Here is a 13,287-nt window from a genome sequence, read left to right as displayed (position 1 = left end):
ACTTTTGCTTGTGACACAGTATTTGTACACTGTGGTGCTTCTGCCTGTACTGCAGTAAATGATCTCTGTCCACATTATTATTATTAAATTCTATTATTATTAATTATAGACAGAGAAAAGTGTATATAAGGCGTCTTTTTTCACTCCTCCCACCCTCAGTCCGATCATATGACCCACAACCACAACACTTGACTCCACTTCCTTGAACTCGCTGCCTCTTGGTCCTGGTTCGTCCGGTCTCAACACGCTCAGTTTAACCTCTCCCCGGAGCCGGACCAGAACCGAACCGAGCCGCAGCCCGGCGTTAGTCTGTGTGTGGAGCAGCAGGCCCGGTGCCCCGGTGGTCCGATGGCCGGTCTGAGGAGCGGAGCCGCAGCGGGGAGACGCCGGCTGAGAGGACACCTCGCGCTCCTCATTTCGGCGCTGCTCACCTGGTGCGTCAGGTGTGCGGAGAGCGCCAAAGCCAGCAACGTCGTCCTCATTCTCGCCGACGACCAGGACGTTCAGCTGGGGGGGATGGTGAGTTAGTGTCCCGGAAACAACTCAGCATAAATCACTTTGATCTCTTTATTGATCCCGTTTATTTAATTCTCCCCCGTTTGTCACATTTCACTGTTTTATCGTCCACAAACTATAGAAACTGAAGCTCGAAGTTTGTCTGTGCAAAACCTTTGCCATTGGCCACGCTTCATGCACGAGGAAGTGTTTTACGTAATTTATGCAAAAGAAGAAAATGTGTAAACAAAACAAAAAGACAAACAGAAACAAACGGTAGCAAAGGTGCAGCAAAGCGCATTTACAAAGAGGAATTAAAGGGGTTTTATTTTCCAGTCATCATTGAAGCCTCTCTCACTGAGACCAATCAAACACTGTTTTATTTAGTCCAGATGAGAAAATACCAAACATCTGAGGTGTTTCCTGAAAGTCCATGCATGAGTGTGCACATCAAACTGGTTCCTCAGCTCCAAAATGGGTGTCAATGAATCTAAACCTAACAAAGCTCTGCTGCTCTAGAGACCAATGACTTTTCCACTTTTCAAGCAAAAATAACAAGTTTCTGGTTTCGGCCAGTAAAATGTGAGGATTTTCTGATTTTCCTGCCGTAGTAACGAATATTTAGTTCTGCTGTTTGGACCAAACAAGCATTTTCATTACAGCAGCTTTTGTTGTGGCTAAACCAGACGTGGCCGGTTGCACTGGGTTGGATGTGCGAGGACCATCAGGAGCAGAGCTCAGCTTGAAGATGTCTGACAGGATAGAAAAGAATCACACAAAGAAGTTCCTGTTTATTTATTGTTTATGAAAAGATTAGTTTTGTGTTGTGTGTTTCTGTTCTGCAGACTCCCATGAAGAAAACTAAAGCTCTGGTTGGAGATGCAGGAGCAACGTTTGTGAATGCTGTGAGTACATCTGTCCAGTCCTGCACCTAAATACTGTCGTCTTGTTTTTTTTGTTTGTTGTTTTTTTTTTTTTTTTTTTTTTTTTAAAACCATCTGCTTCTCCCCTGGTCTCGTCTTCCTCTTGTCGACACTCTCACTTCCTTCTCCTGCAAAGTTCACAGTCACGCCACTGTGCTGCCCGAGCAGGAGCAGCATTTTGACGGGTCGGTATCCCCACAACCACGAGGTGAGGAACAACTCCCTGTCCGGGAACTGCTCCAGCCCTCTGTGGCAGAAAGGCCCCGAGGCCGAGGCCTTCCCCATCTACCTCAGCAAGAACAAATACCAGACGTTTTTCGCTGGGAAATATCTTAACCAGGTTGGAAACACGTGTTTAAAACACAGTTTGACGTTTAGTGGTTTGATCAGTCACAGACAGATGTTAGCAAACAGCTTCTCATGGCTCTGACGCCTCCTCTGCTTCAGTACGGCAAGAAAGACGCTGGAGACGTCGACCACGTTCCACCGGGCTGGGACCAGTGGCACGCACTGGTTAGTGTCTCTCACACACACACACACTCACACACACAGATACTGCTTTTCCAGTTACAAGCTTTGCTGTGCCATGTGCAGGTGGGGAACTCCCAGTACTACAACTACACACTGTCTGTCAACGGCAAAGAAGAAAAGCACGGAGACAGCTATGAGAAGGACTATCTGACAGACCTCATCGTGAGTAACCGGCACAGTGGTTCCTCTCTAATCATGTATCTGTGGGGACATTTGTCTAAGGGTTTATGGGAAGAAGAAAACGGGCTGATTTAGTCTGAATACAGTGTCGAATATATGTAGAGATTGATCATGAAGTGAATTATAATGATACAGAATAAGTGATGACAGTAAAATCACCAGGCAAACCAAACAGGTTAAAGGTTAAACTGATCAGCTGCTCTTGGCTCAGTTCAGAGAATAAAACACTAAAAATTGCTTCATCAAAATTTTTTGTCCTGCACTTTGGAACAGCTGAAACACTCGTGTCACATGATCTGTGTTGGTTCATACGTTCACATAAACGGGCCCTTCATAGCAGCGGCCCTCGACTGTGCCCTCGATTTTAACACAAACCTCAAAGCCTAAACTATAAAATCCATCGGACGGATAATAAATTGAGCTTATGACTGATCTGAAAACAGGTGTGTGTTGTGTGCGTGTCTCACTTCTGCAGTTCCCCATTCAACAGTAAGTGAAAGAGAAAAGTGGCCAGATGTGAAGTCCCCTGTGGAAGACTGAGGTTATGTCCAAAAACAGGTGGAGGGAAGAAAAATAAGAAATGAATAGAAGCACCAGCAGTGACTGCCAGGCCCACTGTCACTGTTCAGAGAGTAAAACCAGCAGCACTTGAATGTTTGAAGCAGAAAATCTCTGTAATATTAGAAAAAGAAGATATTTGAAACTTGAATGAAGAAACTTTAACATTTGGTCTTTGCGTCATACCAAGCAAATAGTGGCTGCAAATGGAGAAGCTGAAACCAAACATCTAAAAACAACAAATGTCCAGTTAGCTGGACTTCATTTGCTTCTGCTGATGAGAAGCGTCATGGTTTCATCAGGCAGCTGAGTTAATTAGCACCTATTTGACTCATCTGAGGACTGAAGTTGAGACTAATTTAGCTCTGAGTGGGACTTGGAGCGTTTCTCACCTCTAATAGCTTCATGTTGCAGCAGTGACAGTGAGTTAGTCGTATTTCCTGTGGTGAAAATGAGTCAGATGTTGCAGACGGACAGCCCTCTCTCTTCTTGCAGCTCGTTCAGTCTGTGTTTTCAGTCTCGGCTTGTGTCTTGATGCAGTTGAACCGGTCCCTTCACTTCCTGGATGACAGGAGTCCTCAGCATCCCTTCTTCCTCCTGTTGTCTCCTCCGGCTCCTCACTCTCCGTGGACAGCAGCCCCTCAGTACCAGAAAGAGTTCAGCAACGTTAAAGCGCCTCGAGACGGGAGCTTTAACAAACCGGGGAAGGTTTGGAAGATAACACGTCAACACCTTTAACCTCTTTTTTTTTTTTTTTACGTTTTCTTCCCAGAGAATCTCTTTGTCTGTGTGTTTCAGGACAAACACTGGCTGCTGCGTCAGCCCGTCAACCCCATGTCCAACACCTCACTGACCTTCCTGGATAATGCGTACAGGAAAAGGTGCAACTCCTAAACTTTCCTCCATTGCTCCTGCTATCAGTGAGACTGTAGACCTCCATTGTTGTCCAAAAACCAGCTCCAGTGGCTGAGAACGACCGTCACTGTTTTTACAGTCTGAAGGAACAAAGAGTCCACTGGTCTCCTCCAGCTTCTCTCTGCTCTCAGCAGAGTCTGGAGCTGGTTTTTGGAAACAGTCGGGCCTCCCATTGTTGGTGAGGAAGAACCATGTGAGCCAGGTCAGCGGTGTGGCTCCCTGCTGGGTTTTTAATAGTTTTTGGACAACAATGGAGGTCTACGGCTCAGACCCATAAGCTGAACCAGGTCCTGGATTCACAGACTCACCAGCATTTGCCTTTTAAATAAAAACAAGTGTGAAATTGACAGATGCCGTCTGTCCTGCAGGTGGCAGACCCTGTTGTCTGTGGACGACATGGTGGAGATACTGGTCAAAAAACTTGAGAGTATAAAAGAGCTGGACAACACCTACATCTTCTACATGTCAGACAACGGCTACCACACAGGTCTGAGCCAGCTCCAGTTAAATAAAACATCTGGTCAGTGTTGTCTGTCAGTCATCGTCTGTTCTGCTTCTTCCAGGTCAGTTCTCTCTGCCCATTGACAAGCGGCAGCTTTATGAGTTTGACATCAGGATCCCGCTCATGGTCCGTGGTCCTGGCATCAAACCAAACCAGACGCTGCAGGTCACATGATTTTCTCTGCTGAATACGCACATTTGTGTTTTATGGGATGTCAGATGTGGTTGTAACCTCAGTGCTGTGTTGCTCCTTCAGGCACCGGTGCTGAACATTGACCTGGCCCCCACCATACTGGACATATCTGGTGTCAACCTGTCCTTGGTGAACGTGGACGGGCAGTCGTTTCTGTCTCAGATGGTTTGTTATTTCTTTCATCCTTATTGTTTTCTCTGTGTCGTCTTGTCATAACCAGTGTCTATAAACCTCTTCCTGTCAGGCCCCTTCTCTGCGTAATGGAACTGCACGGCCACTTTTCCTCATTGAATACAATGGAGAGGGACAACCCACCACAGACCCCGCGTGTCCCAAATTAGGACCTGGCCTTTCTGTGAGTAGCTAACACAAGAAAAGATCCAGTAACATATAAAACTATTGGTAGATATAAAATGAATCGGCAAAATTTTGACATTAAAGTAACTTTTGCAGGAAGTGTCAGATTATTTGGTGTTTTCAGCAGCTGCTGCAGAGCGTTTGATCATATCAGATGATCTCGATCAGATCGGAGTAAAGCACAACAGCTACACTACACACTACACCACAGGAACAGCCCACCGGGCCACTGAAGGACAGGCAGACCACAAGTCAAACCTCTGTAGACAGAGGTTCAAAACCCAAACAGCAGGAAGGTGACAGCTGTTGGTTTGTTCAGACCCACATCCTCCTGAGACGAGGTCTGATAAATAAAACCTCAGCCTTTTATGATTTGCATGCACAGCCATGTTTGCTGTTTAGTGTGTGACTGTAGTTCACAGCTGGCAGGTAAAGATGGCAGCCGAACAAGAGAAAAATCAGTGATTTTTCTCAACCTGTAGTTGCAGCACTGACTCTGCACTTTTCTGCAGCAATGTTTCCCAGACTGTGTGTGTGAAGACGCCTACAACAACACCTACGCCTGCGTCCGGACCCTCGACCGTCAACAAAACCTGCAGTACTGCGAGTTTGCAGACAGCGAGGTACAGCGTGACTCTGATTGCCGTCTCTGTCTCTGTCTCTGTCTCTCTCTCTCTCACACACACACACACACACGTACAAGGTGTGATGCTCAGTGTGTGTCCCTCTGTTTTGTGTCCCCACCCAGTCGTTTGTGGAGGTGTACAACCTGACGTCAGACCCCCACCAGCTGGAGAACATCGTGAAGAAGGTGGATCCAGCCATCCTGCAGGTGATGAACCAGCGGCTCATAAAGCTGCAGTCCTGCGTGGGCGACAGCTGCCGGGACATCAAGTAGAGAGGACACGCACCACAGCAGAGAGTCAAACACCGACTACATCACGCTCACAAACAAGTTTTACCACCAGAATGAGCTCAGGTGTCTTTCTCAGGAGGACAAGCACAGGTGTGAATGATCGGTCTCCGGGTTGTGGTTCTGTGCACGCTGCCTCACTGGGACACCTGCAGGAAACAGTTAAGACTCGTTTGTTTGGGAAATATACTCGTCTCCTTTCACACTGTGACCTAGACGAGAATATTAGAACCACTTAAACAGTAAATACACAGAAAATCCTGCACAGTATCACTCGTGTGTAAAAACAACTAATCACCGTTTCACTAGTAGTTTTTGACTATTTCTATAATTGGTTCTTTTTTGGGACCAATAACTTAATGGAGTCAGATCTTCTATGAATCCTGAGTGTATTTCTCTAAAATATCAAACTTTTCCTGAGCTGCTTAGTCACACCTGTGTTTCCTGCTGTGACCAGAGAATCTATCTGCTGTGAAAATGCCCCCCCCCCCCGAGCTACATGATCTTATATTGTCTCTTAAGATTCAACCTGTGCAGATTGGACCATGTGTCTCTGCGTTTGCACTGTGAACTTACTGTCCTTTAAAGTGTCTGTGGTTCAGAAACACAGTATTTGTCAGATGTGAAGATTCCCCATCATGTTGAACTGGACTGTTGAACCTGTGGAAAGTACTGCTCTGACTTCCTGAAACTCTGAACTCATTTTGTCTCAGCTGCACTTCCAGTGAGTGAAGTTTAGACCGAAGTCTTTCTTGAATGGATCCTGATGTGCCTCCAATTTTTAAGCTTTTATCCTGGTGTTTGGTGGTCACGATATTTTACACTGAGTATTGATGGTAACGTTTGTAAAGAGCCTTTTTAAAGCAGGGGAAAGACAAAGTGCTGTGACACTGTGGACGTGATCTCCAAGGGAAATTTCACACGGTAACATTGAATGCTTTAATCCTGCGTGCCTTGTTACGTGCACGGCCAGGTATGTGTGCCTTAAATGTGAATGTATTTGCACTGTGATGAAACTGATTAAAGGTAAATGAAAAGAAGCATTTAACTGCATTTGTCATGTGGATGTTTTCTCAGAAGAATCAGATGTGAAGAGTTTTGTCCTTGTACCTGTAGTTCACCATTTAGCTAATGGTTATTTAGCTTAGCATTAAAAAACATGAGCCCGTTTGTTAGATCTGACCAGACCGCTCTGAAATTTTACCTCGAAAAATAAACATTACAGTACTGTGCAGAAGTTTTAACCACTACAAATACAGAGGGTGTGTCTGTAATATAAGTTACAGAAATTGTTCTTTATTTATCAGTTACCTTCATCCAAAGCACAGCAAATAAAACCAAACCTAAGTCTAATCAGTCTCTGGTTGGACCTGCCAGTTTCTCCTGGGACTTTGCAGTGGGTTCTTTATGGGCTTCTTGTCCTGGGATCAGTCAGACTAAAACTTCTGCACATCACTGTATATAAATATTTGACATCTTCAAATGTAAGTACAGTTCACCAGGTTGCTCTAAATGCAAACATTTTATTAAACCTTCTTTTAGATATTAAACAATGACATGTTATTTCTGATACAACTGGTTTTTGTTTCATTCTAAGTTTGTTCTGCTATTTGGTGAAATGAAAACTGAAGGTGGCCTCAGTGAGGGGGATGGGAACAAAGTCCAAACTGGCGTTTCTCTCTCTGGAAGAAGCTTCTAGTCTTAGCATGGTGCCCTCAGACGTATTTGTACACAGCTTTGTCCTGCAGGGTCTGAATCTCGATCTTGACGGGACATTTGTAGAAGTGGGACAGCAGTGACTCCGAGTAGCCGACTAAGAAGTAAAACTTCTGTGGGGAGAGTTTCTGTAGCATTAAAGCACAAACTATGAGCAGGTTGCCGCGTCGTTTGACCACCACCTCGTTGGCCAGGCAGCCATAAAAGGTCCCGAACATGAACTTCCTAATGAACACGTCCTCTATGGTGCGCTCGGCTGCTCCCTCTTCTCCTTTCAGGTTACCTGTCAGAAACAGGTGTGACATGACACTAAATCTCCCTTAGTTATTGGCAGTTTCTAACATGGGAACGGGCATATTCAGGGTGTTAACTGGTGTTTAACAGGTGTGGTCGTACTCACCGGTGTGCTGTGACAGCCACCCTTTACGATGGCCGATGTAATGAGGCGGCAGTGCCTGTTCATAGGTCAAAGGTTTGTCTCCTTTGCCCACTCGGATACGAGCTGCTCGGTTCTAGAAAACAAAAGGTAGAGACAGAAAAGGAGCAAATGTCAGTAAAACATCCTTTAAGGTCATGTCATCTAAATCAGTCAGAAGGGACAGACATGGATTTTCTTTGAATCTTTGTCAAACCATAAGAACATCTGATGCACAGTGGATTCAGGGAAGTGATTTAAGATGCACAAATGGCTAAAACATGTTTTCACTTTGTTCTTTTTAGTTTATTTAAAGCGAAATCTACAATAAAACTAAGTGTGCAGGCATCTGAGGGGCTTCCTGTGTCTCCAGGCCACAGTTTTACCACAGCCTGTCTGATAACTGTGATGATGTCCAGAGCTCAGGCTTCACCTTGCAGCACACTGCAGTGACATGGAGGCCTCTGCACAAAGAGCCGTGCTGGGCTACAGCACTCTGCAGACAAAACAGAGGAGAAACCATCAGATCACAACGACGTACAGGCCTGAAGAAGAGTCAGCACTCGTGTTTTTTATTAAGCTGCATTAAGCTGAAATGTGTTTCAGCTGCAAACATTAGAGACACAGTCTGAACATGAGCGGCTGAATTATCGACACCAAACGTTTTAACATCAACATTATTTTATAAAAATGTTTTGCAAAGACTCACCAGGAGCCTCACGCCCCGTGTGCGGCACAAGGACACCGCCATGTTTCCTCCACTGTTTCACGTTGAGCCTACAATGTTGTTCACTAACGCAAATCTTCACTTTGTGTCTTTCTCGTCAACATTACCGGTTTATAAAATAATAATTCAACTTTTCACGTCTAAAAATGTCAAATTTGATGTTTTGTTATGAAAAATGGACCCGCAGACGGGAATTGTTTATTCGTTAGCCGGGTATCTGTTTCGACCGGACGACTGTTGGCCTGTACCAACCGGAAATAGAAAGATAAAAGTGTTTAGTTAAAGAGTAACTTTCTGTAAACCGATTACAGTAATTATTAGCACGGTTAATGACATCGTGTTGTGGGTTTTGTGTCGTTGTGTTTATGTTTTTGGCTTTTGTGTCAATAATCTGTTTAAACCTGCACATTTGTAAAGATTGTGCACTTATTTTGAAAACGCACGACCGGCAGTGTTATTGTTCTGGAAGGAGAAATCAGGCGTCAAGAAACGTTAAGAAAAAGTCCAGTTTACTCACAAACAATAACAGTTTAATTCCGTGACTTACGTAAATAAACAGTTTGACGGTTGATTAAAACGTTCAAGTCGCGATGGCGTCGCCGCTGGAGATGACGGAAATGTACGACAACGCTCTGCTCGGCATCCTGCAGCACGTTGGGAACATCCAGGACTTTCTGCAGATCTATTTCGGGTTTTTGTACAGAAAGACGGACTTTTATCGGCTCCTAACGAGTCCCACCGACAAGATGGGCTTCCCTGCTGGTGTGGCGGAGAAGATGGTGCTGAAGGTGAAGTTTGACAACGTGAACATCCGGTGTAGTTTGGTTATTTCTAAATACTGGGGCATTGTGTGTTTATTGTACTCAGATCCTTTAAATTACTACATCACTGTGTATAAATACACTGTGTAAAAATCCTGCATATGTACTTTAAGTGTTAAGATTAGTTACTGCAGAAAATTGGCCCCTGGGACTGTTTATAGGTTTTTATTACTTTACACTTTACTGGGTTTCTATAAACCTGGAACTGCTGATTATTCATGAATCTACTGATTATCTTATCTATCAGCTGACAGGGTGTTTGGTTTGTGAAAAACTGAAAATAGTGAGAAGATCCACTCAATGACACCACAACCAACTAACCTGAGCATCACTGCGGAGCTGTGGGGAGAATAGCTGCAGAACCTGCAGAACAAAATAAAAAAGATGTTAGAACTCGAGGGGATCTGCAGAAAACAAATCAAGAGTAGAAAGACTCTAGTAAAGAGTCAACACGTTCTCATGGCAGGGAAGCACCAGCAGCAGCTAAACACTCTGAGGCCCTGATCTGAGACCATCTTCTCTTCCTCCTGCAGACATTTAGGCTGTTTGAGAAACTGGCGGAGCAAGACAGGGAGACACGACTGAGCGCGCTCCAGAAGAGAGAGGAGACCGTTCCTCTGGCGGTTCAGGAGCTGGAGGTCACCGCTGAGCCTCACGAGGGGGCGGACGAGCAGAGCGCAGAGGCAGCACCGATGGAGAGCTCCTCTTCTGATGCTGCTGCTGTTTCTGCTCCTGCCTCCTCCGAGCCGTCTGTCAGCCCTCAGTCCGACGGCGGCGGCGGTGGCGGTGGTGCAGGACAGCTAGCTCAGGGAGACCAGGCCGCTGCAGCCAGCACAGCCTCAGCAGAACAGTGAGTTTTATTCACCAAAGCCTCTTGTTCATATTGTGGAAACAAATCACACTTTGAGGTTATAATCAAGTGGAAAACAGACAGTTTTGGATTAATCTGTTATATACCAACAGTTACTAAAGCGTGAGTAACAGTCAGGTCTAAAAGGACCAGTACAACAAAATCAAATAATTAATTCCAAGTAAAGGTCCTGCGTTCAAAATCGTACTTAAGTAACAGTACGGACATATTATCAACAAAACACACCTACGTTTCAAAGTAAAAGTAGTGGTTCCACCACAGCATTTTAACTTCTTTATATACAGTTTAGTCCAGTGGTTCTCAACCTAGAAGTCGGGGCCCTGGGGGACATTTGATGATTAGTGGAAGAGGAAAGAAGAAAAATAATAAAATATATATGTCCCTCTGTAAAGTAGTAAAAGGCAAATGTAAACACTGAAATATGAACTGGATGTACTTCAAATTATTGGAGAACGAGAAGAGAGAACTCAGCTTCATGTGTCTGTGTGACAGGAGCCAGGAGAAGTTTCAGTCTGACCCTGACAGTTACAACGGGGCTGTGAGGGAGAACTACAGCTGGTCCCAGGACTACACCGATGTGGAGGTCCGCGTCTTCGTACCCAAGACGGTTGTTAAGGGCAGACAGGTGAGTACAGTCATGTGACACACCAGGAACACTGTCCTCTGTCATCTCACCGACTGCAGCTGTGTCGGCCGTCCTCAGGTCAGCGTTAGTCTGCAGACCGGCAGCGTGCGAGTCTACGCCGAAGGACAAACACTGATGGAGGGAGAATTCACACACAAGATCAACACTGAGAACTCGCTGTGGAGTCTGGACCCTGGAAAATATGTAGTCGTGAGTAGACACATGCCAGATTTTTGTCCATGAGAGTTTTAAGTTTTAAGAAAAAGACTTTTAATCTGACTTCCTGTGTTTGACATCCAGCTGTCGCTCAGTAAGACCTCTGAGGTTTGGTGGAACGCGGTGCTGAAAGGGGAGAAGGCGATAGACATCAACCAGATCAACCGCGAGCGCTCCATGGCATCAGTCGACGAGGAGGAGCACGCTGTTCTGGACAGACTCACCTTCGACTACCATCAGAAGCTGCAGGGGAAGCCCCAGAGTCATGAGATGGTGAGGCCCAAACTCAACACAGACGCACAGCCACATGCTGAAATAATAGAGATCCAACGTGTATTCAGAACAGGGTCACATGAGGTTTTCTGGTCAGGGAGCTCAGTTCCAATCCAGAAGGATTTTGCAGATTAAGCTCTCGTCACATTAACGTTACCAGGATGTGGAGACTGGTTTATACATGTTGGAGACTGAGTCAGTTATAGCACTCACCCCTAGGTGTCACTGTGGTCTTTACTGAACCGGACCGGTGTATTTTTAACACATCTCCCTCCATGTCTCTTCACAGAAAGTGCACGACATGCTGAAGAAGGGCTGGGACGTCGAAGGCTCCCCGTTCAGAGGGCAGCAGTTCGACCCGTCCATGTTCGACATCCCACCCAGCGCCGTGCAGTTCTGAGGCTGAACATGAACTGAGCCCTGGTCTGTGGGCAGCAGGGTCGACATTTACCTGCCGGTCTGTTGTGTTGCAGCAGAACCGGAGCTGCCATGCTGCGTTAGTGTGGAAGACTGTGATGAGGACTTGTATCCACATTTACTGGATGATGTTTGAAATTTGTGGAATATGGGGACGTCTTTACCTGCTCTGCTCTATTTAATGATTCTACAGTGCTTCTATATTTGTCTGCCCTACTGTTATTTTTCATTTGGTGTTTCTCGTAGCAATACTGCAAACTACTGTCAGATTCATTTGCATCTTTCTTGAGGTGTTTCCTTGGTACCAGATTTTTTTGATCATTCAACACCACGAGTGTGAGCTCTGGTCCTGAGTTTAATAAACTGATGAGAGTAAAATATTTGGGTTAAAGGCAGCAGCCAGTGATTCTGTGTGTGTGTCACTGAGTCCAGATCCCATCCAGAGACTGACAGCACCAATGAATGTGTGTGAATCCAGAACCTGGTTCAGCTTATGGGTCTATGCTGTAGACCTCCATTGAATTCCATTCTCAATTCAATTTATTTGCATAGCGCCAAATCACAATACGAATCATCTCAAGGCACTTTACAAAAACAAAAAACCCAGCAAGTCCCTCATGAGCAGCACTTGGTGACAGTGGAAAGCAAAAACTCCCTGTAACGGAAGAAAAAACCTCCAGCAGAACCAAAAACTGGTTTTTGTTGCCCAAAAAGTATTAAAAACCCAGCAGGGAGCCACATCACTGACCTGGCTCACATGGTTCTTCCTCACCAACAATGGGAGACCCGTCTTTTTCCAAAAACCAGCTCCAGACGCCGAGAACGGCCGTCACTGTTCACAGTCTCTGAAGGAACCAAGAGTCCACAATTACAATGGGGAGCACAGTCGTCATCAAAGTTCAACTAACTTGACCTTTTCGTGATAATGTGAATATAAACATCATGTGCTGACGACCAAAAGGTGTTTTTCCACCAAAACCTTCAGAATTTGAATTTCCCAAGAACCAGTGTTGCGTCCAGAAACCTCCCGTAGCTAAAGTCATGGTGTTTGTTTCCAGCTGGACCACATCCCCAGAAGGATCAAACTGACAGCCGAAACTCAACGTCACATTTCACATTGTATTTAAAGGAAAGTCCTGCATTCCAGGTTTTCCTTAAAGCTGCTCTGCCTCATGTCTCCTCAGCCTCAAGAGGGTCTAATGACTTCAAACAAACTCCCACCAGCTTAGCTTTAGATGCTAACACATCCAGAAAGAACAGATTTGACTCAAATGTCTTTGGCTGTGAAAAAGCCAAAAGAAAGCACCTCTACACTCTGGCAGGCTTTGGGGGGTTTTGGCTTAACTGGGGGCCCAACAGCACGTTTTTACCCTGGGGCTCCTGGCAGGTTGATCCGACCATGTCCATGAAGATATTTATTGTTCATTTTCCTTTAAAACAACATTATTGGACATAAACATGTACAACTGCTGCTGTGTTCTTCCAGAAAGTTGTGTTATCACTGAAATGCACTGGGGGGATTTTGATTTCTCAGAAAAACCGGAAAATGACAGTGAAGTAATGTCATTCTCACTTCATCATTTATTCTAAGGTGAAACCAGACCCGAGCTCTTCAATCAGCCTCATTATTTATTTCTTTT

The 13,287-nt window shown here is 45.2% G+C and overlaps 3 protein-coding genes across 3 annotated transcripts; 2 read left to right on the top strand and 1 right to left on the bottom strand.

Annotated features, from left to right (window-relative positions):
* Window positions 1-158: 158 nt before the first annotated feature.
* gnsb (glucosamine (N-acetyl)-6-sulfatase (Sanfilippo disease IIID), b) lies at window positions 159-6,614 on the top strand. The gene is made up of 13 exons (XM_026298169.2): window positions 159-519; window positions 1,341-1,400; window positions 1,555-1,758; window positions 1,866-1,931; window positions 2,013-2,111; window positions 3,228-3,395; window positions 3,486-3,568; window positions 3,971-4,089; window positions 4,166-4,269; window positions 4,360-4,461; window positions 4,541-4,651; window positions 5,166-5,276; window positions 5,402-6,614. Exons 1-13 carry the CDS (start codon window positions 349-351, stop codon window positions 5,549-5,551), a joined length of 1,548 nt encoding a protein of 515 aa, XP_026153954.1. The 5' UTR covers window positions 159-348; the 3' UTR covers window positions 5,552-6,614.
* Window positions 6,615-7,073: 459 nt separating this feature from the next.
* Window positions 7,074-8,683, bottom strand: mrps24 (mitochondrial ribosomal protein S24). Its single transcript, XM_026298320.2, has 4 exons — window positions 8,407-8,683; window positions 8,131-8,193; window positions 7,683-7,794; window positions 7,074-7,565 (listed from the first exon to the last, which is right to left on the bottom strand). Exons 1-4 carry the CDS (start codon window positions 8,446-8,448, stop codon window positions 7,282-7,284), a joined length of 501 nt encoding a protein of 166 aa, XP_026154105.1. The 5' UTR covers window positions 8,449-8,683; the 3' UTR covers window positions 7,074-7,281.
* Window positions 8,684-8,689: 6 nt separating this feature from the next.
* nudcd3 (NudC domain containing 3) lies at window positions 8,690-12,038 on the top strand. Its single transcript, XM_026298319.2, has 6 exons — window positions 8,690-9,212; window positions 9,779-10,095; window positions 10,609-10,741; window positions 10,820-10,951; window positions 11,042-11,230; window positions 11,520-12,038. Exons 1-6 carry the CDS (start codon window positions 9,015-9,017, stop codon window positions 11,628-11,630), a joined length of 1,080 nt encoding a protein of 359 aa, XP_026154104.1. The 5' UTR covers window positions 8,690-9,014; the 3' UTR covers window positions 11,631-12,038.
* The last annotated feature ends 1,249 nt before the right edge of the window (window positions 12,039-13,287 follow it).

The sequence above is a fragment of the Mastacembelus armatus genome, chromosome 12, assembly GCF_900324485.2.
Source record: "Mastacembelus armatus chromosome 12, fMasArm1.2, whole genome shotgun sequence".
NCBI lineage: Eukaryota > Metazoa > Chordata > Actinopteri > Synbranchiformes > Mastacembelidae > Mastacembelus > Mastacembelus armatus.
The sequence above is the reverse complement of the archived record's forward strand: the minus strand, read 5'-3'. Positions and strand labels throughout refer to the sequence as shown.

Bases quoted from the DNA above. Each gene is read 5' to 3' on its own strand.
- nudcd3 (XM_026298319.2), top strand. From the start codon at position 9,015: ATGGCGTCGCCGCTGGAGATGACGGAAATGTACGACAACGCTCTGCTC. The intron at 9,213-9,778 runs GTGAAGTTTGAC...TTCCTCCTGCAG, and splicing joins CGGAGAAGATGGTGCTGAAG to ACATTTAGGCTGTTTGAGAA. The intron at 10,742-10,819 runs GTGAGTACAGTC...GGCCGTCCTCAG, and splicing joins CGGTTGTTAAGGGCAGACAG to GTCAGCGTTAGTCTGCAGAC.
- mrps24 (XM_026298320.2), bottom strand. From the start codon at position 8,448: ATGGCGGTGTCCTTGTGCCGCACACGGGGCGTGAGGCTCCTG. The intron at 7,795-8,130 runs GTGAAGCCTGAG...TTTGTTTTCTAG, and splicing joins TCACTGCAGTGTGCTGCAAG to AACCGAGCAGCTCGTATCCG. The intron at 7,566-7,682 runs GTGAGTACGACC...TGTTTCTGACAG, and splicing joins GTGGCTGTCACAGCACACCG to GTAACCTGAAAGGAGAAGAG.
- gnsb (XM_026298169.2), top strand. From the start codon at position 349: ATGGCCGGTCTGAGGAGCGGAGCCGCAGCGGGGAGACGCCGGCTGAGA. The intron at 1,401-1,554 runs GTGAGTACATCT...TCTCCTGCAAAG, and splicing joins GAGCAACGTTTGTGAATGCT to TTCACAGTCACGCCACTGTG. The intron at 2,112-3,227 runs GTGAGTAACCGG...GTCTTGATGCAG, and splicing joins ACTATCTGACAGACCTCATC to TTGAACCGGTCCCTTCACTT.